The sequence below is a fragment of the Aotus nancymaae genome, unplaced genomic scaffold, assembly GCF_030222135.1.
Source record: "Aotus nancymaae isolate 86718 unplaced genomic scaffold, 86718_ANA_hifiasm-v0.15.2.pri h1tg000007l, whole genome shotgun sequence".
NCBI lineage: Eukaryota > Metazoa > Chordata > Mammalia > Primates > Aotidae > Aotus > Aotus nancymaae.
In genome coordinates this window covers 28,685,657-28,710,109 of record NW_026988418.1, presented here as the reverse complement: position 1 = coordinate 28,710,109, position 24,453 = coordinate 28,685,657, and the positions used below count along the sequence as shown (strand labels likewise).

Below are 24,453 nucleotides of genomic sequence, written 5' to 3'. Positions count from 1 at the left end.
TCATACACTTTATTTACCTAGTTTTTATTTTTCTTCTTACACTGAAATATAAACTCTTTTTGGAGACAGTCTTCCTCTGTCGCCCAGGCTATAGTGCAGTTGCACAATCTGGGCTTACTGCAACCTCCGCCTTCTGGGATCAAGCTATTCTCCTGCCTCAGCCACCCAAGTGGCTGGGATTACAGGCACACGCCACCACACCCAGCTAATTTTTCTATTTTTTTTTTATTTAAGTAGAGGCAGGGTTTCACCATGTTGGCCAGGCTGGTCTCGAACTCCTGACCTCAAGTGATCTGTCCACCTCAGCCTGCCAAAGTGCTGGGATTACAGGCATGAGCTACCACACCCAGCCTGAAATATAAACTCTATAAGGCAAGTATTTTTTTCTACTTTGATCACTGCTATGGCTAGGGGCAGCCCTACATTTCATGGGGCGTTACAATTTTCGAGTCCTCCTTAAAAGAAAGAATTTTTAAATTCTTTAATTTTTAAATTTGTGAATATGAGAATCCTGAGAAATAAGACAAATATTACAAACTCTAGAAAAATGACAGTGCAGGTAAAGGAAAACCACCTCATAATTTAAAGTATTTTGGTATTGGCTGGATTCCCGAAGATATTTTTCCACAAAGCCTACAAATATCTGATATACTTTGTTAGTTCAAACAAAGAGACTTCATTCATTATGTTTTATTCATTATGCAGATTTATTGAGATATAATTTACTACATAAAATTCACCCATTTGAGATGTACAATTCAAAGGTTTTTAGTATATTCACAGTTGTACAAACATTACAATAATCAATTAAGAACATTTTCATTACCCATAGTTTGTTTCACATTTTTTCAGTAGGATACTTGTTTCTACTTGTTTTTTTGTTTGATTTTTTATGTGTTTTTTTTGAGATGAAATTCAGATACTACACAATTCCTTATTTTAAAGTGTATAGAGCCAGGCACAGTAGTACATGCCTATAATCCCAGCTACTTGGGAGGCTTAGGCAGGAGGATAGCTTGAGCCCAGAGAATTTGAGAACAGCCTGGGCGACATATTGAGATGCCATCTTAAGTGAAAAAATATATGTATGGTCAAATGATATTCAAAGAGCTGAGCAACTATCAGTACTAATTTCAGAACATTTTCATCACCCCCAAAGAAACCTCATACCCATCGGTAGTCACTCCTCCTTTCCCCTTCTCCCAACCCCTGGCAACCATGGATCTACATTCTATTTCTATGGAGTTGCCTATTTTGGACATTTCATACAAATGGAATTATACAATATGTGGCCTTTGGGTGACTGGCTCTTTTCACTCCACATAATGGCTTCAAGACTCATCCATGATATAGCAATGTTTTAGCACTCCATTCCTTTTTATGGCTGAAAAAACATTCCATTGTATGGATATATCACATTATCCATTCATCAGTTAATGGATATTTGCATGTTTCCAGCATCTGACTATTATGAATAATGCTGCTATAAACATCTATGCACAAGGTTTATGTGATGTATGTTTTCATCTCTCTTGAGTATATGCCTAGGAATGCTATGTCATATGATAACTCAAAGTTTAACATTTTGAGGAACTGACAAACTTTTCCAAAATGGCTGCATTATTTTATCTTACCACCAGCAATTTGCAAGGGTTCCAAATTCTCCCTTTGTCAACAATTGTTATTGTCTATCTTTTTGATTAAAGTTATTCTAGTGGGTGAGAAGTGATCCCAGTAGTTTTGACTGGAATTTCCCAGACGAACAATGATGTTGAACATGTTTTTGTTGCCCTTATTGGCCATTGTGAATCTTCTCTGGAGAATCGCCTATTCAAACCCTTGGCTCATTTTTCAACCAGTTTGTCTTTTTACTGAAGTAAGATGGGAAGCCACTGGAGCAGTGGAGTGACATGATCTAATCTACATCTTACAGATTCACTCTGATGAGTAATCTAAAGGAGGAAAATGGCAAAAGCAGAGATACTATCAAAAAGGCGAGTGCAATAATCCAGACACGATAGTGTCTTGAACCACAGTGGTAGTAGTGAAGGTATGAGAAGTCTTTTGAGTATAAATACATTTGGAAGCTAGAAGCAACAAGATTTCCTGACAGATTGCCTGTGAATATACCCAAGAAGTCCTGAACCACTCCAAAGTCTTTTGGCCTGAGAAACAGGGAAGATGGGGAATATCAAGGACTTCCTTTTGGCCATGCCAAATTTCGGGTGCTTTCTAGGCACCCACGTGGAGATCATATTGGCAGTTGGATATACAATTCTGGGGTTTAAAGAAATCTGGACTGGAGATGAAAATGTGTCAGCTGCTGACAAAAAGTATTTAAAGCCGTGAGACAGCGTGAGATCACCAAGTCAGTGAGTGTAGAGTAGGAAAGATTTTTGTTAAACAAATGAGAAGCTTAGTCCTCCCATATTACATATATAATTTTCTTACCTGAATTTGCAGGAAATTTTACTAATCCCATAGCTTTCATTCTATTAATTTGCTTTCACAAATATATTTTATGTGATATTTTATGTGACACCTTACACTCATCTCTTATTGATACATCTTATGTCAAAAAAGTCCCATCTCTGGCTAGGCACAGTGGCTCATGCCTGTAATCCCAGCATTTTGGGAGCCTGAGGTAGGGTGGGTGGTTCACGAATCAGAAGATCAAGACCATCCTGGCTAACACTGTGAAACCTTGTCTCTACTAAAAATTTTAAAAAAACATTAGCCGGGCATGGTGGCATATGCCTGTAGTCCCAGCTACTCAGGAGGCTGAGGCAGGTTAATCACTTGAACACGGGATGCGGAGGTTGCAGTGAGCTGAGATCATGCCACTGCACTCTAGCCTGGGTGACAGAGCAAGACTCCGTCTCAAAAAAAAAAAAAAAAAGCTGCTGGGCCCAGTGGCTCACACCTGTAACCCAGCACTTTGGGAAGCTGAGGCGGGTGGATCACCTGAGGTCAGGAGTTCAAGACAGCCTGACCAACATGGAGAAACCCTGTCTCTACAAAAATACAAAATTAGCTGGGTGTGGTGGCACATGCCTATAATCCCAGCTACTCCGGAGGCTGAGGCAGGAGAATCGCTTGAACCCTGGAGGCGGAGGTTGCGGTGACCCCAGATCATGCCATTGCATTCCATCCTGGGAAACTCCACCTCAAAAAAAAAGTCCTATCTTCAAACTGCCTGTGTATGTGCCCCACAACCTTCAACTTCCCCTGTATTGATAAGCCATAAAGAAGAGACAAATGTGTGTGGCAGTGTTTCGTTGGAACCCTCCATTTCAGAGCTTCTGGCTAGATGGTCTGAGAGTAGAAGATATCTGTAACAGGAAACACCATTTTGCACAGGCAATGCGAGTAGGTTACAGAGGTGCTCTAAAACACAGACTGTTGGGACCTCAGGCTGTAGTGCATCAGCTTAAGTACCACTCTGAGACTCACTGCAAACACCATAGAATCTTGAATAAATCAAGCCTAAGACTCACTGCAGATACTAAAGTGGTATCTTAAATAAATCAGGAGTCCAATTAAAACCTGTGTTTAGAGCTCATCCAGCATTTCTGGTGAACAAGCATACAATTTTGAGAAGGCTTTAAGAATCATGAAACTTTACAGAGTGTGGTGATATAATTTGTTTCTCAACCACAGAGGAAGTGATAGTGTTGAGGCAGAGGCATGGGTGCATTTGTGCTTTAAATTAGTAAGTGAAATTATCCAGCAAAAGTTGAGCTGATGGTTTTATTATTTAATTATTCTGAGGGGAAAAATGAACGCACACACTTAAGTGAATATTTATTCATTTGAAAGTGTCAACAGCTATCATTATTCAATTTTGATAAAGATATAATCAAAAGTGAGGAGATATTGTGCAGTCTCCAAGTGTGCTCTTCTTCCAATGGGAAATCTTAGGATTAAGACCACTTTGCCTATGTGCCTAGTATTGACCACAAGTAACTGTTTCAAAATGGTCATCTATTAATTTTCCTTGGGAACTGATTTTTCTTATGGACATTTTATAGTTATGTTGGTATTATCAAATTTTTATTTCTATTTCTGTTAAAAGTTTAATGTTACACTTAGCTTGGCAACACAAAGAAATGACTAGCTTGATTTCTTTACAATCTGGCCGCCTAAATCCACTTGTAAAAAATCAGCTCTTTCCCAAATGTTTTCTGTGTAAGGAGGATGTATTATTCCTTCAAGACTATTTTCCATTAGTGCATTCTTTTCTGTATTGTACAAAAAGACTCTTCAAAATATGTAGAGCACTTTTCTTAAGGTGTCAGGTTTTTTTCTCTTTTCCAATACAGCTTTTCCAATCTTCCACATCCACCATGGGGAGCATCTGCCACAGCAAAGTTGTAGTCAAGGCCTGGATTCTTTCCAGTCAGCACAACATTCCTGGACTGCGTCTCTTCAACTACAGCAAATACGGGCTTCAAACTGGTCAGATTTACATTAAGATTATGCAGACAAAAACAGTGGGAAAACTAACTTGTGGATCTCCTTTCCAAATGTCATGCACCACAAAGTAAAACATAAAATTTTTCATTTAATAATGTACATAAAAGCCTTTGTTAAAAATGTAAATAACAAGTTTTTATTTACAAAGTAATTGTCCTATCACATCACATTTGGGGTTACATGTATCACTGTTGTAAGCTGGTAGCATGGCTATTTGAAAGATTATCATTTATGAGCTATTACTCACTGGAATTTTTGTAATAAGGTATTTCATAAGACAAAATGGAAAAAGAATTAAAATGCACAACTAATATTTATCTACTAGAGAAATAACATTTTTCAGTTGTGAACTAATTACTATGCTTAGAAAATGCTAGCATCCTCATAAATATTTTGGTCCTATCAGGATACAAAATCTGATTTTGCAAACTTTGAAAAGGCACATTTTTGTGACACCACCTAAGCATTTCCCTGAGAACATAAAAAAGGTTATTACAGAATGAACCATTTCAGCCTTGAAAAGTGTATTCATTGAGGAGACACCTCAGAGGTAAAGACTCCTTAGGACTGTAAGAAAAATCTGTGGATTCCTAAGTGGAAGAAAAGAAACAACCATGAAAAGCAAGACCAGCTCAGAAATCTTCCTGAGGAAGAGATGAGACAAGGTAGAACTGTCCCTGTCCCAAAATATTGCTAACCTTCTATAAGCTGCTGGAATGTTTTTTCATTCCATTCTCCCATTCTCTGTGAATGAGAATCAGTGGGTTATCAGCCATTCTCTAAAAATGCAGATGCAGCAATCGTGGGCATGGCAGTCGGTCCAATGCAGGCATCAATCAGAGTTTCAAATGTGGAGAAGATAATCACAAGGCATTCATTGTATCTGTGATGAAATGTGATCTGCTTTCTTCTCAGCACCACAGGACATCAGCTGTACTTAGAGAACTGACTAATGGGAGGAGAAGGATGGGTGACTCTAGAATATGAAGAACCTCAGGAGGGAGGATGGAGGCCCATAGGAAGGCTCTCAGTTGGGAGAGGTGAGCAAAACTCCCAGGAGTGTACCTGGACCTCAAGGGCATTAGGAAGCAAAGTGAGTGGAAAAACTAAAAGGAGAAAGGCCTTGTTCTTAGGAAAAGGAGTGGAAAGTTGCACTGTCCTTCCTCCAGACTGCTCACACTATCCTGTCTCAGAGACACAAAAGTCAGGCAGGCAACTTCAGTAGCACAGGTCAGGTATGTTGGAGTTGAACCTGCCAATGGAGGCTTGGCCTGGGAACTCAATCACCAATTCATGGTACTGTTTCTGTGGAAAGGTGTCTCAAAGTCTGCTTGTAAGTCACTTGTTTGAAACATGATAAAGAATCCCTTCATAAGACTATTTACTTGTGGGCAATTTCGGAAGTGGATTCTCAGTTTTAGACTATTGTCCCCATGCTCTGAATCTCCAAATATATTCTACGATATTTAAAAAAGCCTTTTATGTGGAAAAATGCCCAACATTTGTGTCACCATGATGAAACATTTGTATTATACATTCAGATATAGCACTATTTCCTATTGATATTTACTACTTAAATGATATTTAGGCACTACAGAATAAATAGCTCTCTTTTCAGACATAGAGCAAATCTAATAATCTATCACTTCAAATACTCTATATGCAAGTACTTTATATCAGTCTAAAGATAAAATCAAGAGGTAATGCTTTAAGGCTACATATGAAGGCTACCTTGGTTATTGAAAATGTATATAAGCCACAAAAACACTTTTGCAAAATGTAGTAGAAATGAATCACTATTGCCATCTTAGAAAGAAAAGCTATTACACGCCAACTAGACATTCGAAATGGTATCCTAAAACTTATTGCTATTGTTCTATTGCAGGACAGATTATTGCTCAAAACTGCCCACTTCAAAACATTAAGAAATTCTCTCACTTTTGTTATCTTTTCAAGCAAGGCAACATCACAATAAAAACTTTTAAAGTTCAACTTTTAAAGTTAAACATCAAATTTATTACAATACAATAAATGCAAGTGCCATTATTAAAAATGCTGGTTAAAATTATAAAATATCTAAGTAATTTTTCTAATATAAATATTGGAAATAACAACTTTAACAATTCTACATGTACACAGCACATTCAAAACATAAAATCATACACAAGGCCAAAAAATAACATTGCAGATTAACCCTTTAGTTATTACTTTCTATCTTGTGGTCCCAACATCATACCAGCTAATTACTCAGATCACAAGCCTCAAGGTTTAAGTGTTTTGAATGTATTTCAGTTTTACACTTTAACAATGCTTAAAGACTATTGGTGGTATTCTGATCAGATGGTTCTCTTTCCCATATTTCCCTTTCTCAATAGATCTTAGACAAAAACGTAAGCTGGGAAAACTGTGGTTACAGGATTCAACATGACATGTATACCCCGTGATTCATTTAAGGGTGGCATAAAGTTATAATAAAAGATCTACAGGATGTAAGACAAAGAGTACATCAACATGTAATGAAATTAAGCAGCTCACCCACTGCATGCTTACATGATTCCTATATCCATTCAGGAAAGAACCAGAGCTGTAGGTCAGAGCAAACCAGCACTGTTGAGGAGTAGGGGTGGGAGGCAGAGGGAAGGAGCTGGGGAGAAGTGCCAGATCATAAGGGAAATGTAAAAGAGTTACCTATCTATTCTCCCACTCCTGCTAATGCAGGGGCTGGCTCCAGCCCAGCCTCCCTGCCAGCATCCCAGTGGAGCTCTTCCCCCAGCACTGCCTTTCAGATAAGAAGAGATATCTCTTCCCCACTGAGAACTTTTTTGGGATCAAGAGGGTATGTTTTGTTTTTTTAACTTATTTTTATATTGACAAATTATTGTATATATTTATAGGGTACAAAATGGTATTATGATTTTTGAATATAAGCTGAAATGACTACACTAACGTATCATGACCTCAAATATTTAACTTTTTTGTAATGAGAACATTAGAAATTTACTCTTAGCAATATTGAAATGTACATTCAATTATTCCCATATTTAGCATGCTATGCAACTGATCTTAAAAAAAAATAAAATCACACTTATTCCTCCTAAGGCTTTGTACCCTCTGACTATCTCCCAATTCTGAAAACACTTTTCACAAATTTGAGGAACAGCCTAAATATTATAGGCTTGAACATCTGAACTTGTCCTCAGCATGAGGGAAGGTGAGACTTTTTTATTATTATTATTATTTTTTACAAATGAGCAGGTAACACTCAGAGAAGTTAAGTGGTTTAGCCACTGAGAAGGTAAGGAAGTTGGGGTAGATGTTTACTTCTCTATGATGATGCTTCTCCAACTTTAATGTGCATACAACTCCTATGGCTCTCATCAAAATGCCCTGGATCCAGAGTAGGGCTTCAGATCCTGCATTTCTAATAAGGTCCTAGGAAATGTCAATGCTCTTGGTCTGTGGGCCACACTTTGAAGAATACAGGGCTACAACACAAAGAGGGATCCACCCTTGCCTTTGTGGGCCATAGAGACCTGCTTCAGTGTTATCTGCCTCTCCAAGCCCATCCCCAGGCAAAAGGTTTAGATGCACTGTATAAGGCAGCAGCTGTCTACAAGGTTTTGCTAATATATTTTCGAGAGCACCATGACTAGATGAACAGCCAAACAAGTAATATTATTTGAGTAACATAATCTAAATTTGAGAGGTCTATTTGCTGAGAATAAAACTCAACTTTTACTTATGAAGCCTTCCTTAAAGTGAACATGATATAAAGATATTAAAAAACCCAGCATATTAAATTTCATAGTAAAATGCAGCATGTGCACATGTATACATATAGTATGAGTTCTAAGAAATTCAATGCACTATAATCAGAATAAAGTGCTACCACTGCTCCCAGCTAAAATCATCTCCTCTTCCAAATATAAGGAAAAACCCTTGAATTGTAAGGAAAATGACTGCATTGCCTGCTAACACAAGGCCACAAGCTCCCCATTTGATCTGAAAGACAAGAAAAGAAGGATTAAATCTTTACTTCCTTCATATTGTACTCTTTGCAATCTCTATTATTTTCTGCATTAGAAACATCCAATGAAATATTACACAAAGCTGAGAAAAGGCTTAGTAATGTAACAGGCAGGAGACAATGAACTGTTCAGTAATTAGTCTAATTACTTCTGTGATGCTTGTTAATTAAGTCTGATATCATCCTTAACATTTTCCCAGTTAGACATATTTCTCTACTTGTTTTTAATTGACAATGATTGCCTTAAGTAAAACTCAAGTGGTAAGATTATAAATGGTGCAATTACAATATTGGGTACTGAAAGTTCTGCATACATCAACTTCTGCACACATCAACTTCTGTCATGGAAAATAAAAATTGGAGAGTTATGGCTTTGTTTATTTCTTTTCTAGGCAAGAAAAGATTTTAAATAATAGTCTTCATACAAGTGAAAACTGCTTTCCAGCTTGGTAGATGATTTGTAGATGGTTTTACAGAAGCACATTTGGGGGTGAGAGTACCCTCTAGTGGGCATTTTTTTGGTTTGTTTTACTTTAACCAATAAAAACATCAATGGAAGTTTATTCACAAAACATGATGGCAGTATTAAAAGGAAAAAATATAAATATTTACTGCAGTGCTTAAGAAGTGCTGGTTTAAAGCACAAAAAGAATAAAGTCATGACAATCTTGTTGTATTTAAAAACCTTCCATCCTTCCCCATTATCTAGACAAAGTTCAAACCGACATGGGGTTCAAGACCCTTGCTAATCAGGTTTCACAAACTCTTCAGCCTTAATCTCAACAACTTTCTTTTAGCTCTGCCACACTGGACTCTTCTTTATTCCATATATTGCATTCTTACACTTGAATGTCATTCCATGTAACAGCCATCCTACTTCAGTACAAATGCTATTTATCTTTAGAGGCCGTATCAAATGCCAGTCGGCATTTCTCTCTTCTTGGTGCCCCTTTGTGTTGTGGTGGCATTCTGATCATGTTTCAACTGTCTCACATAGTACACTTACAGTCTCCTTACCCAGCAAGCTAGTTTCTGTGTTTCTTAGGAGCAGATATAGTACCTATCTCTTCTTCTGGTGTTCTACAAATAGCAGTTGTTCCAAAGATATTTATTGAATGAATAAATAAGACTTGTACTTAACTGATATTCAATGCCTCAAATAAGAGTTTCATAAGATTGAAATAGAATGTAATTGGGGGGCAATAAAATCAAATAGTAGGAAAGACAGTGAACATCAAATAATTGAGTAAACTATACCTACAATGTGTACTTTGGAGACAAAATGAAAGTTTTTATCTTGGAAGTGAAGATGTCATCTTATTCACTGCATTTTCTAGAAGCTACATAGTTGTCCTTCAACATATACCTATTATACTGAGTTGAGAGTTGAGTCTATAATCCCATTTGCAAAAGAAGAATTTGAAATATTTTCATCTTGTAACTAGAAAAGTATTGCTAGCATAGTATCTGTGGATTACTGTAAGATTTAAGAGGCAGGAATTTAAGAACAATTCCAGAGAATAGCTTAAAGTAGAAAAATAAGAAATCATATAGTCTGGCTAACACTTGTAAGAGAAATAAAGCATTCTGAAAACATGACCAAGCTACTGATAGGTAGGTCTAAAGTAGAGGAACAGAGGAACTAAAAATATGTGGCCTTAAGTATTAGGTCTAAGCAATGAAAATGAAATAGAGGTCCCAGACACAGGCCTCTGAAGTAAACTCAGCAACAATAGAGCAAAACAAAGAAAATCAAACTTACCACAGCCACACGAGCAAGAATAACAGGAAATCCAAAGGCAGAAACAACAATTCCAGTAGTGAAGAAATACGCCAGTTCCCGACAGGCACTACTGGTTGCATCAGAGTCATATGTGACTCTTTTGGCAATGAAATGAGGGATGGGGGAGATGGCGTGGAAAATCAGGACGAATAAGGGCCAGTAAACGCTGTCAGTTGAACCCAGGCAAAATCCAAAAAGAAAAGTCACAGTTACACTTTAAATAAAAGACATACTACTATTTCAAAATCATTGCTATTTTCAATGTGTAGGTCAAAAAAATAATTAGTTGTGAATATTAGAACATAAGATGATTTCTACCAGGGATAGATAAGTAGTGATAACTTTAAAATTACTAGTTCATTACTATGTAGGTAGCTAACCTTGTGTTAAGAAACTACTACATAACATATACTCTAGAAACTTTACTGTTTTCTGTACTACTGAGCTGCAATTTCTTTAGAGACAGAATTTTAACTTAGTCATTTCTGCTTTCCCTATAGAACACAGTACAGTGTCTTGCAAAAGCTAATTCAGTAAAGATCCTTTGAGTGCATGCATCCTTGAAACCTTTTAAGGGCTTAGAATAAACCCCAACTTCCTTGCTCTAACCTACAAAGCCTTACATGGTCTGGTATTATCTACTTCTTCCATTCATTTTGTACTATTTTCCCTTCATTTGCTTAATCTGTAGCCACACCAGCCTTCTTTCTCTGTTCCTTGAACACTCTGAGCTCATAGCTGTTATCCTGGGGCCTTTGCACTAGCTGTGCCCCCTGCTTGCAATGTCCTTCCCCATAATCTTCTCATTGGCTGACTCCTTCATACCATGTGATCAAAACTGACAAATTCCTTTCTAAAAGCGGCTTTTCCTGGCCATCTATTCTAAAGTACCCCAGGTCACCCTCAAACATACCACCCTTTTTTAACTTTCTGCACAACACTTATTACCCTCTGATAGATCACTCTTGGTCAATCGCCATTTATCTCCAGGGCCTAGAATCATGTACTTTTTAAATGAATAAAATAACAAATAAATTTTAAGTACAGAAGACATGAAAATAAATATGCTCACTAGTAAAAATTTTAGATGTACTCTAATCTTCAGTATAAGAGCTCACAAATAACAGTGTAATGGAAAAGCAAAACAAAACAGTTTTCTTCCCAAATTTCAACGTTTCGTAGTTCTAAAACAAACATTGCCATCTGGTTTCCAGTGGTATTTTCTCTATAAATACTTCAAAAATAATATTTTTTCCTCCATCAAACATTCATTATGCTTCATTTCTTAAGAAAAAAAGTCTCTGTATATTTTTTATATATATACACCACAATAATTCATATCACCACAATACTATGATCACACAGATACACCCAGACAGCACCTACAAGCAGGAATTGGGATGAAGCCACACTAATGAAAGCCTCCCATTCCAGCCACTGATCTAGGTAACCAAAAGGCAAGAAGGGAATGTGTCCCTCAAGAGGACTCAGGATGGAAACAGTAGATTTGGACTCCTAATTTTAAACTAGAAGAATGACGGTATGTTTCAAGAATCACCAAACAATACTGTGGGAAGGAGCCCTGAGACACTCTCCAGTTCAAAGCCCTTCTTTTAACAGTAAGCAAGGAGATCCAAGAAGGGAAGCATTGTGGAATAGAAACAGCTGTCACCTGGCATATCTGCAGTTAAAAACTCTTAATTCTTCCTGAAATACAGTGACGGTTTTCTGAAAAACAATCTGACTCTATGTTTCCATTCATAGTAAGCCACCAATATCCAACTAAGAGAAATGTTCATGTACGAGCAATCTTATTTATAGACAAAATGTAAATACTAACTATATACAAATCAGTAAACACATTTTGTCTATAAACAAGATTGCTCATACATGAACAAGCAATCTTTGGCCCTTTACAGAAAAAGTTTTCAAGTTATAAAGACTATGTCTCAACTACTCAACTCTGCCAAGGATAACTGGCAGAGCAATACAAAAGCAGCCAAAGATAATTCATAAACCAACGAGCATGGCTGTATTTCAATAAAACCTTCATTACAAAAACATGTAGCAGGCCGTATGTGGCAGTTTGTTGACTTCCAATATAGATTATAATCCTGGTTCACTATCATTAAGATACAGCTTTGGGAGGCCAAGGCAGGAGGATGACTTAAGGCCAGGAGTTCAAGACCAGCCTGAGCAACACAGAGAGACTCCGTCTCTACAAAAACTTTTTAAAAAATCAGCTAGGTGTGGTGGTGTCTCTAAAAAACAAAAAAATTAAATAAAGACAGAAAATAAACTTCTTTGTAGTAGCAGTAATGGGTCATTTTCTTACCTTACAAAGACACAGTGTATCACAGAGAATTAAAACTCCTAGATTTAGAGTTGGTTGTGGAATAACAGAAAAACGTTTGGTCAAGAGAGTCAGAACATGAGTTCCATTTCCATGTCTGCCTTTTTTTTTTTTTTTTTACTTTTTTTATTTAAGAGACAGAGTCTCGCTCTGTTGCCCAGGCTAAAGTGCAGTGGTGCGATTACAGCTCACTGCAGCCTCCAACCCCTGGGCTCAACCAATCTTCCCACCTCAGCCTCCCAAGCAGCTGGGACTACAGGCACACATCACCATGCCTGGCTACTTTTTTTTTAGTTTCTTTGTAGAATGGGGTCTCACTTTGTTGCCCAGACTGGTCTCAAACTCCTGGCTTCAAGTAGTCCTCCTACCTCTGCCTCCCAAAGTGCTGGGATTATGGACACGAGCCACTGCATCCAGCTTCTGTCACTTATTGCTGTGCAATCTGGGTAAGTCTTCAACTACTCTGGGCTTCAGTTTCCCAGCAAGAAATGAGGATAATAATACCTTATGACATTCCTAAAGCTACAATAAGGTAATTGCTGTGAAGGCTCTGAACAATTATAGATGATTGCTTATATTTGGATCCTTCTTGGGTTTAAACAATTTCTGTAATTGTTGGCCAGGACTGGGGTGATAGATTTGAATTCATCAATATCATAACAACTCACTTCAGTTGGTCTCAATTACATCATCTTCTTTTTGCGGGGGTGGGGGTGGGACGGAGTCTTACTCTGTCACCAGGCTGGAGTGCAGTGGTGTGATCTCAGCTCACTGCAACTTCCGCCTCCCGGGTTCAAGCAATTCTTCCACCTCAGCCTCCCGAGTAGCTGGGACTACAGGTGCATACCACCACACCCAGCTAATTTTTTGTATTTTTAGTAGAGTTGGGGTTTCACCATGTTGGCAAGAATGGTCTCGATTTCTTGAACTCATGATCCACCTGCCTCGGCCTCCCAAAGTGCTAGAATTACAGGCGTGAGTCACCGTGCCCCGCCTAATCACACCATCTTCTATCTGGTCGTTCAAGCCAATCACCTGGGAGACATCAAAGAACTCTCTCCCCTTTTTGAACCCTGACATCAATGAACAAAACCTGTTGGTTGGTTTGGCTTCCTAACTCACTCTCCTTTTCTTTCTATTCCCACTGCCTAGACTTCAGTTTTGCTTGATTTATGACAGCAGTCCCTTACTATTCTCCCTGACTGCAATCTCAGCACTTTCCTATCTAGTCTCACATTATGGCAAGAATGACATTTTAACCTAACCCCCTCCTCCAAACCCCTTCTCAAGATATTTTTCCAGCTCCTATTGTCTGAAGTATAAAATGGAACCTCTTCTACATGGCATATACAGTCCTAAATGCTGACTCTTACATTCTTGACTAACCCTTCCTTTGCCTCTTCAACTACAACTTATGCTGTACCATAATGTACCATGTAAGGTTTCCTGAAAAGGCTATACACTTTCATGTCTCTGGGTCTTAGCATACAGCTTTCCTGGTGCCTAAAACGCTTTTTCCCCAGAGATCTGTATGACCTGCTTCCTGATTTTCTTGACATTTCTTCTCACTTTTTATCTCCTCTGAAAGGCCCTCCCTGCCCACTGTCTTCCCAGCCTCTGTGCCCTTTATCTTTTGTACCACTTCTACCTCTGACAGAATGCGCACTTTTGTTGTTTACTGTCCATCTCCCCCACTGAAACAGAAACTCTGAGAGAGCAGGACCTTTGTTTTCTTATGTCTTAATCCCTAGTTCCCATAACAGTAGCTGGCTCATGGGAGGCACTCAACCAACAATGGTTGAATTAAAAAAATGTGTATAATGTTTCCTCTGCCTGGAATGTCCTCCCCTGACTTATCAGCCTAAGAAACTTTTATCTACCAAGTCTTGGTTCAGATACAACCTCTGCCATGCAGCCCTCCCCGACTGTCTCACTGAAACTCAGCTGCACTTTCTCTGAGCTCCAGCACACTTGGCTGGCATCTCCACTGCAGCTGCCACCTTACTGACTAGACTGTTTGCCTGTCTCTCACTCACAACTAGAACTGTACCTCTTTGAGGACCGGACTGTGTCTCTTCATTTGTGTGTCTCCAGCTAGTCCAGAGTAGGTGTTAAACAAATGCTTATGGAATGAACACATCAATTTTTAACAGAGCCTTTTCTTCTGCAAAAGTACACCTGACCCACAAAGAGATTGTGTCATAATCTGGGCTTCATTAACTCATTGGTTAGAACTTGGTGCTAAACTGACCAAACTCTCTAACACCCATACTAATAGTGACAAAGACACAGAAAGAGGAATAGTTCTTTTTGAAATGATAACTTACCCATAATCCTCTAAGGCACATCCCAGCATAAGAAAAGTCAGCCCAATAGCCCCACTGAAGGATAATGCCACAAGAGCTGTGAAAAATAAAGCCGAGAGTTAAAGTTCCCACAGCAGAAGTCGCCAGGGGCTAGAGGGTTTGGGGAAATGGGGAGTGACTACTAATAGATTCAGTTTCTTTGGTGGGGGGGTGATGAAATTTTCTGAAATTAGAGAGTAGTGATGGCTGCACAACCTTCTGAATATACTAAAAACCATGAAATCTTACACTTTAAAAGGTTAATGTTATAGTATGTGAATCATTTATCAATAAAAATGTTTACTAAAAAAAAAAAGAATAAAAGCTCCCAAATTCAAGCAAATCTAACAATTTACTCATTTTATTGAGGTTACATTTGACTAGCAAATGACTCCTGTTACAGACTGCATTGTCCCTTTCAAATTCATGTTGCAACCTTCCTGGCTCCATCCCTGTTACCATGAGATGCCATTAGGAGGTGGGCCTTTGGGAGATAATTAGGTTCAGATGAGGTCATGAGGGTGGGGTCTTCACGATGGGATGAGTGTCCTTATAAGAAGAGAAAAGTAGAGCACACAGATTTTCTCTCTTCCTCTCTCTCTGTTCTCCAAGTGAGAGCAGAAAGCAGGCCTGCAAACCAGGAAGCCGGCTCTCACCAGACACCAGATCTGACTGCACCAAAATTTTGGATTTCCCAGTCTTCAGAACTGTGGAAACTAAATGTCGTTGTTTAAGCCACCCAGTCTACAATATATTTCTTACAGTAGCCCAAACTAATTAAGACAATGACCCATGTCTGCCACCTTAAAATCATAAGGTATACAAAGGCTCAAGTAATTCCAGTTCCTAACTCCTATTTAATGTATGAATTCCCTCTATATTTGTCACAAGAGGTCAGCCAGTCAGTCCACACAACTCCAGTGAAAGAAAACTCACTACCACCCAAGGCAGGTCATTTAATTCCAACAGTTTCTAAATGTTGAAAGCCCTCCTTTAAATAATCCAGAACTGCCTCCCTGTAATATATACCTTTGATCATTTTGCCTCCCAAAACCACAGTACGTGAAGATTGCTTTCATGCCTATGTAGGAAACAATTTCAACTAGTGTACACTGAATAAAATATTTATTCCCTGTATCTATTGGACACTAATCTCTACAGGAGTAGGAACGTATCTGCCCTTGTCATGCTGCTGATTGAGAAACAAGAGTATCAGGGTTGTTAAAAAAAATCTTGAACTCTGAGTCACAAATATGAGTCAAATCTTAACTCTGCCACCATTTGTTCTTATGACCTTGGGTAGAAGCTAAACCCCTTTGAATCTGATTCCTTACCAGTAAAATGGAAATAATGGTGCCACCTAATTGAGCTTATGGGAATTAAATGAGATAATCTATGGAAAGTGCTTAGCAAAAGGAGGTAGTCAAACAGATGCTGACTGACCTAGGTATCTTCTCATTTTAGCAATGTTCTTTGATAAAGGTAGAAATCAAAAGCATAGGAGACTGTATTATCCAAATTTTCTTCTGAAAAAAATCCATAATACTCATAATTAGTATTAAACTAATTAATTAAGCTGATGAACATTTTTGATTGCTTCCTTTTGCTTGAGAGGAGATTTAGAGAGACTCTCATAGGAAGATGCCAAAGTGCTTTTTAAAAACATCTGAAAGTATACAGATGTTAAGGGACAAAGAAAAACTGTCAATTTTAACATATCTTTTTGCATTTAGTCCATGCTACTCTTTAATGGAAAATGCCCATGTGTGGATGGAAAGCAAATTCCACATATTATTTCATTAGATACTCTTTTCCTAGCAGGCGTTCCTCCCCTCCTCTGTTTCTGACCATCTGCAGTACTCCCTCCTCCATGAGGCCTGTCAAAGCTAGGAATTGTAGACCTCTTCCTTCTGTTCTGATACCAGTTTCTCAAGGTTCACAACCATATTTCTGTTTAATTCTTTTTGTTTTTTTTTTAATCTCTCTTTTCAGGAATTACATCCTTTGGACCTCTTAAAGTTGGAGTTGACCAAAAATCCAAACCCATCTCATACTACACACTCCTGCTGAAAAATTACAATCAACCCAGAGCTCCCAGTACCACAAGGGCCCCGTCACAACTGATGCTCCAGCCCAGAGTAGGTCCTAAAGAACTACGCCTGTACTTCCACCTCCAATCTGGACTTCTCTGCCTTGACAGCCAACAAGGACCTCAAATTCAACATGTGTAACATGTATAAAACCGAACCACTATCCCTGCCCTTTAAAGGTCCTATCTATAACTGCATTCCACCTTCCAACAAATCAATGTCAATCTTCCAGGCTTGTTAAACTCTCTGCTATGGCCCTGGTGCGGGCCCTTATCCTCTCATTCCTGCCTCTGTGACTCTTCCAATCCATCCTCTACACAGCAGACAGTGATCTTCCAAATATATATTATCACTGCCGCCACTGCTTTGCAGTTGCTTCCACAGCCTATAAGTCGTCCTGGCATGAAGGCTCAGCATGGTCTGGTCTGACTCACTCCTAACTGGCTGTCCAGCTTCAACCTCACCACTAAGTTCCGGTCTTACTAATGTAGCTTAAGACCTGAAGAGAAGAAGGCATGTTGTTTCATGCTCCCTGCCCCATGTCATATGCTGTCCTCTCCACTTGGGATATACTCCACCTGTGCTCCATGCCTTGCCAGGTGAAGCCGTATTGATCCCTTCAGATTCAGTGCAAGCATCATCTCTTCTGTGATAACAGTCCTCTTTCCTCCTGGAGCAGGGGAAAGTAATCCCACCTGGATCAGTTTCTTAGGGCTGCTGTTACAAAGTACCACAAACTGGATGGCTGAGAACAACAGAAATTTATCTTCTGACAGTTCTAGAGGCTGGACTTCTGAAATCAAGGTATCAGCAGCACCACCATACTCCCTCTGAAGGCTGTAGGGAAACACCCTTCCTTGCCTCTTCCTAACACCCAGTGATTGCCAGCATGGTTGCCAGCAATCTTTGGCCCTCCTGGCTTTGTAGCTGCATCACTCCAATTTTTGTCACCATCTTCACATGGTACTCCCCATGTATGTCTCCATGCCCAAATTCCCCTCTTCTCTTATAAGGACACCAGTCATTGGATTAGGGCCCACCTTAAACCAGTTATCATTTTAACTTGATTATATCTGCAAAGACCCTACTTCCAAATAAAATCACATTCACAGGTACTAGGGAATTAGAGCTTGAACGTATCTTTTTGGAGGACAAAATCCAACCCACCATCTCTGTTCTCCCACAGCATCTGAGCCCATCATAAACAGTCACATAGTAATATTACTTCCAGCTCTGTCATCCACCAATAACTTCTCATTTATCTTTATCCTAAGTCTCTGGCATATAGTAGTTCCTCAATAAAAGTTGAAGATTCTGCAAAATGCTTCCTTCCCTTAGACCTTTTCCATTTAAGACTTCCTTTTTTTTTTTTTTTTTTTTAACATCACAATTTTCTAACACATTCACACACAAACATGATCATGATTTGGTAGTTTCTGATCATGTGCAGTACTGAGACACTACTTTTCATCTGTTTTCGGCATTGGTTTCAAATGGATATCTAATAACACAGTCGACACTCTCCAAGTAAAACCATGTTTACTAAACTGATAATGAATATAAAAGTCAGCCAGAAATAATGATAAAATATGTCTGCTGCTAACAGTTCACACACTCAGATAAATTCAGAGTGAACAGAGGCGTACTCATGCATATATAGTATATACATGTTTATAGCAGATGTTAACTGGGAATATCTTTGGGTGCAAATTTCAAGGATGATACAAACGCCAATATAAAAACAAATCATGCTACTCTATTCGATAGATTAGCAATGGAATGGTTTCCTACTAAAATAACAGGAAGCCTTGCAAAAAACCTTTTCCGTCTCACATTGCTCTGAAGCCATACAGATAAGGGAAGCAGTGTTTTTATCAACTGCCCCATGCAAAAAACACACACTACACAAACACTACTGTCTTCTCTGTCCATAGACGAACACAGAGAACACCGAAGAAAGCAGTGTTAAAACTACACCTAATCTCTCCATGACTGCGAGAAACAGCGCCTTTCTGGGTGCTTTCCATTGACACCTGCCCGCGCTCAACTCGGCCCAGGTGTAAAAATCATTAGGAACGAGAGGATTAAGTTTCCAAACGCTAAGAATCCGGGAGACAAAGTGTCCTTTGTAACAAACAGGAAACTACAGAGGGGCAAAAAACCCGAGGAAAGGCGTTAGCGTGGACACGTCAAGAAGTGGAAATCTTGTTTAAAAACTCTGGAGGGGTAGAGGGCGCCGCTCACGGCGGGGGTCCGCCTGAGGTGGGGAGATTCTGGTGCCGCCACTGGAGAGTGGGAAAGCCAGCGGCCTCTCAAAAAGGGCCGAGGCTCCCGTGAAACGCCGCTCCACCCGCACCCCAAAGGACGAAGGGAACGGGCGATCGCCTCCCCACCCGGAGAGGCGGGAAGGGTGGTAAGGCCGTTCCCAGCGGCGCACGGGAGGCTTAGCCCCAGGCTTGACCGGAACGGAGGTGGCGACCCCACCACACGAGGAGCGGGCCGGGGACCGCCATGTACCTTTAACGCCCGCCATGTCTTCCGAGCTGGGGCAGCGGCTGCTTCCGGCTTCCCGCCACCGCCCGGGCAGCAGGCCCAAGCCAGACCGGGAGTGGCCCAGCAGATCCCGAGCCCGCCCCGGCCACGCAGAGCCCCGCCCCGGTCACGCAGAGCCCCGCTCCCAGCTGGCAAAGGCCACGCCTGCTGGTCTAGACCCCACCCCACCACTCAGAGCCCCGCCCCCGCCAATGCAGACCCTAGCCCCCAGCTCGCAGAGGCCGCCCCTGCTGGTCCAGACCCCAACTCCGCCCACCAAGAGCCCTGCCCCTCCTGGTGCAGAACCCCGCCCCCAGCTCTCAGGGGCCGTGCCTGCTAGTTCAGACCCCGCCCCGCTACTCACAGCCCCGCCCCTGACGGTACAGAGCTCCTCCCCTAGCTCGTGGAGGCCGCGCCTGCTGCTCTGGACCATGATCCGGCTACTCAGAGCCGCGCCCCTGACAGGGCAGAGCTCCTCCCCTAGCTCGCGGAGATCGCCCCTGCTGGTCCCGCCCCGCCCCCGCCGTTCATTACTCCGCTCCAGCCGGTCTAGAGCTCTTCCCCCAGCTCTCAGAGTCCAGCTCCATCCCTAAGAACCCTGGCCCCACAAAGCTCTCCCAGAATAACCCCAACCCTGCGCCCTGGGCCCTCCTCCTAGATCCTGAGCCCTCCGGGTAATCCTCAAGTCCATTCAATCTGTGGGCTAGGACCTTGGCTCCGCCCCGACCTCGGGCGCAGATTCTCCCCCAGGCAACTCAGAACGCGGTGCGCGCAGCGCGGGATCCTCCCTGAGAACGGAGGTGTAGAAAGTGGGGAAAGGGTGGAGAGGGAGGGAGGGAGGGGAAAAGTTGCAGTCTATGGGAGAGGGACACTGACTCAATAACCAATGTTATTTTCCCTGAGGCCCCATGGGCGTGCTTGTGTGAGAACTTGTGCCTGTCTGCCTTCACGTGGCTGTGGCAGAGGAGAGGCAGGGGCATCAGAGGACAGGACTCTTAGGAAACAACCCTCGTCAATAACTTGACATTTGCCTAGGTTTGCCTTGCTTAATAGCAACGTTTTACTGAAATTAGTGGGGTTTTTCTTTACTCCCTGGTTTAGTTGTAGAGACGAAGACCATATAAGCTTTTGTGTCCGAAGCTTTCATGAACCTTAAAAAAAAAAAAAAAAAAAGGCTATTATTTTTGTACCTTGGGACCTCAAAGTTTGCAGGTAACCAAGGCCAATTTTTAGATCTCTGAGAGCCATTGTGTACTTATCTTACTCACAGGAATGGAGAGTTCTGTTTTGGCAAGAGCAATCTAGAAGATCATAGAAAGTCTGGTCCAAATGCTTCATCTTACATTTAAGGGAGGAGGTGCAGAAAGGGTAGGACTTGCCTGTCACACAACTCTTTGGAGGAGGCTGGATTCTGGGGCACTTCCCCTCATTCTAGCTAAGATCCACTCTATCTGAATATGGTCCCTCTTCTCTTGCTTTTCCTCAGTTTTCCAAAGGACTGAAAGACAAAGGAGTCTGTGGAAACCTAGCTTCCCCTGGGTACCTGAGAAGTATAAATTCTCACCACCATCACTTTTCAGGACCTTGCTCCGTTTACTTTTTCACAATTGTACATTGAGCATGTTATTATCTCAAGAAATGTCTATTTGTTGATTCAGTAGTGTATTTTTCTAGCTGTCAGTTTATTTTTCTAGTTCCTCTCATTTCTCCTCACCGATGGATGGCACACTCACTGAAAACCGCATTATAATACCTGACTCACTGCAGAAAGATGCTTGGAGATCCAGTACTACACTGCACTCTTTGCTTTGGAGCCTTCGATCTACTCAAGATCATTGAGAGTGTATGGAGGCCTAAGGATTATTTTGAGCTGAAGACAATTAGGAAGAAACAAATAGGTACAAGTTACTAGAAAAGTATTCTGTCTTCCTTCTATTTGCCAAAAAGCAGGATATAAGTTTGCAAAGATGTACCTCCTGCCTGCTCTACCAGGAAGGACAAAGATTAATCACCAGAGACAATCGTAGACGGTTGTCAGCCTGGAGACAACACAAGAAGAATCTACATGATAAACTTTAGTGTCTAGCCTTTATCTGCAGCTAGTCTCCCATAAATTTGTCTTCCCACAATTTGCTGCCCCTAGAGACTCAAGGTCCTTTATCTTGTCATTTCTCTAAAAAATTTATTGTTCCTTTACTAACATGCTATATAAGCCCAAGTTTTTTTGTTTTTTTGAGACTGAGTTTCTGTCACCTGGGACGGAGTGCAGTGGTGCGAGCCCAAGTTCTAAACAAACGTTTGAGTTGCTTATCTCTGAGTATTCCCATATGTTACCTACATGAACAATGCGCATGTTGATAAACTTGCTTTACTTTTGTTCGTCTTTGGCCAGTCTAATGCACCGGGCCCCAGCTGGAGAACCTAAGATACGTCAAGGAAAAGATTCTTCCTCCCCTACAAGAGCTTGGTTCCCTATCATATTATTTCTAATACCTGTTAGAGCATTCAAGGGAACCTGCGTATCAGAAAAGCCCTGGAAGTCTGTAGTTTTTAGCTCTCTTCGTGTAGTGCTAAGCTACTCTCATGGGGAAGATATTCTATGGGGTTAAATTTCCCCCATTCCCCTTTCCATTTCCAACCACCCACTGTGTCTCCAGAGAGCCTAAATAGGGTTCGCAGCAGCCTTCCATGTCAGCCTGACTCCAGTCACACAAAAGATAAGTGATTTTAGAGCAAACTGACAACACATCAGAGGCAGAGCTTGGTGTGAGCACCCTAGGCTCAGGAGTAAGATACTGACCAGAAGGTGGTATGAAACTAAAAGTTGAGGTATCTGCCCCAGGGTAAAACTCTGGAATTAGAAAAATGCTGGGACAGTGTTTGTCTTGAACAAGTTTTCTGCCCACGCCAGCTGTCCTTTCCAGGTTACCAAACACCTTAAAGGGAAAGTTAGCTATTTTGCCATAGGCTTTAACCATCTGAAAAAATCTGCTTTTCTTTTGCCTGATGTTGCACTGAAAAAATTGTTCTTCCACTTACCCCTTCCATATTTTCTCAAGAATAAAAGAATCTTCAGAAACAGAAAGTAAAACCCTAAAAACCAAATCTGTCTCCCCAACTTGGCATTGGTATGTTAGTTGGATGTATAAGATCTGTGACCTCTGTCATGCTGCCTATGACTACAGTGGACTTATTGGGATGAATTTTAATATTCTCTCCTTGCATTCAATAATCTTGCACTGATGAGCTAGGTTTTATTGTCTCTATCTTACAGGTAGGAAAACAAGTTCTCAGTAACCAGTGAAAAGGGAAGCTGAGATCAAGTCCCAGACTGTTCAACTCTAAAGTCAGATGATCAGCACTTGCACTGTTCCCCACAGTAGATCTTATGCACCAAGAAGCAAGAATTCTTACAGTAATTATAAATAACAGTAGTAACCCCTTATGTTTCACAGGGCATCAAATCCATTAGCTGATTTAATTTTTCCCTACATAACTATTAGTATCTTGCATATTATACAAAATATTGGCTGAGTTAACAAATATTACTAAGTTTACCATATACAGTATCATCTCTCCCTATCCTCAGGGAAAAAATGTAGCCTCAAGCTCCAGCTCTGGATAAATTTCTCCATGCTTTAGCTTCCTGAGGTAGCAGTTACAAAAACCTGTCTCTCAGAATCTTTTTTTTACAAAAAACTTTTCTCTCAGAAAAAAAGAAAAAATACATATATATATATATATCTCTACATATATATGATAGCACCTAGGGCAGTGCACACAAGATAAATGCCAGGATGTTATATCTACACTGGGGCAGGCTTGCAAGTCAGTGCATAAGTTAAATGCAAGAATGATGCAACACTAATTGAAATCCTAAACATTAGTTTTCTTCCTAATGCTCAATCACTACTTCTTTTTACGTAACTATTCCCTTTACAGAAACCACAATGCAAATCTCTTTGCTATTTTATGCACAGATCTCTGTAAACCCAAGGAGATCAGGAATAAGGGCCAAGGTAAAAGTAACTTTGGGTCGCTTTTTCCTACTTGTGTTTATCCACGCCCTAGAATATGAGGTTTCCATGTAATTCCAGCTCCAATACTCACCTACACTTTGTCTTATTTACTATCATCAGTAACAATTACAATAATTACTATTTAGTGAGTACCCACTTGATAAGGGTTTATTTACACAGTCCTTAATTCCTCCATTGCAGGGTTGTTAGAATTCTATTTTACAGGTGATAAAATTAAGACTCAGAGAGTTCAAGAAACTTGTCCAATAGGAGTCTGTAAGGCTTGGCATAGTGGCTCATGCCTGTAATCCCAGCACTTTGGAAGGCTGAGGCTGGAGGATCACTTGAGGCTGGGAGTTCAAGACCATCCTGGGCAATAGAGCAAGACCCTGTCTCTCCAAAGGAAAAAAAAAGACAGAAAGAAAGAAAAAGAAAAAAAGACAAACAGAAGAAAAAAAGAAGCAGGCATGGTGGCTCCCACCCATAGTCCTAGCTACAAGAGGGCTGAGACAAGAGGATCACTTGAGCTCAGGATGCAGAGAGCTGTGATAGACCCACTGCACTTCAGCCTAGGCACCAGAGAAAGACCCTCTTAAAAAAAAAAGTCTGTAAATAGAAAAACTGGGATTTAAACCCAGTCTTTTTATCTCAAACCAATATTTATCACTATTCCCAAAAACCATGATTTATCTTTAGAATAATCAAAATCTGCTGCTTGACCTAGCTTCCCTGATAGATGTTTCCAGCAGGAAGGCTGACTTGTTGCTATGATAACTATATCTGTAATTCAACTTTTTTCTTTTGTTGTTGTTTTTTTAGTTGGGGGCA

The 24,453-nt window shown here is 40.4% G+C and overlaps 1 protein-coding gene across 1 annotated transcript; it reads right to left on the bottom strand.

Annotated features, from left to right (window-relative positions):
* Positions 1–3,736: 3,736 nt before the first annotated feature.
* Positions 3,737–19,662, bottom strand: LEPROT (leptin receptor overlapping transcript). The gene is made up of 4 exons (XM_012442666.3): positions 19,592–19,662; positions 14,967–15,042; positions 10,266–10,452; positions 3,737–8,478 (listed from the first exon to the last, which is right to left on the bottom strand). Exons 1-4 carry the CDS (start codon positions 19,605–19,607, stop codon positions 8,362–8,364), a joined length of 396 nt encoding a protein of 131 aa, XP_012298089.1. The 5' UTR covers positions 19,608–19,662; the 3' UTR covers positions 3,737–8,361.
* Between the last annotated feature and the right edge of the window lie 4,791 nt (positions 19,663–24,453).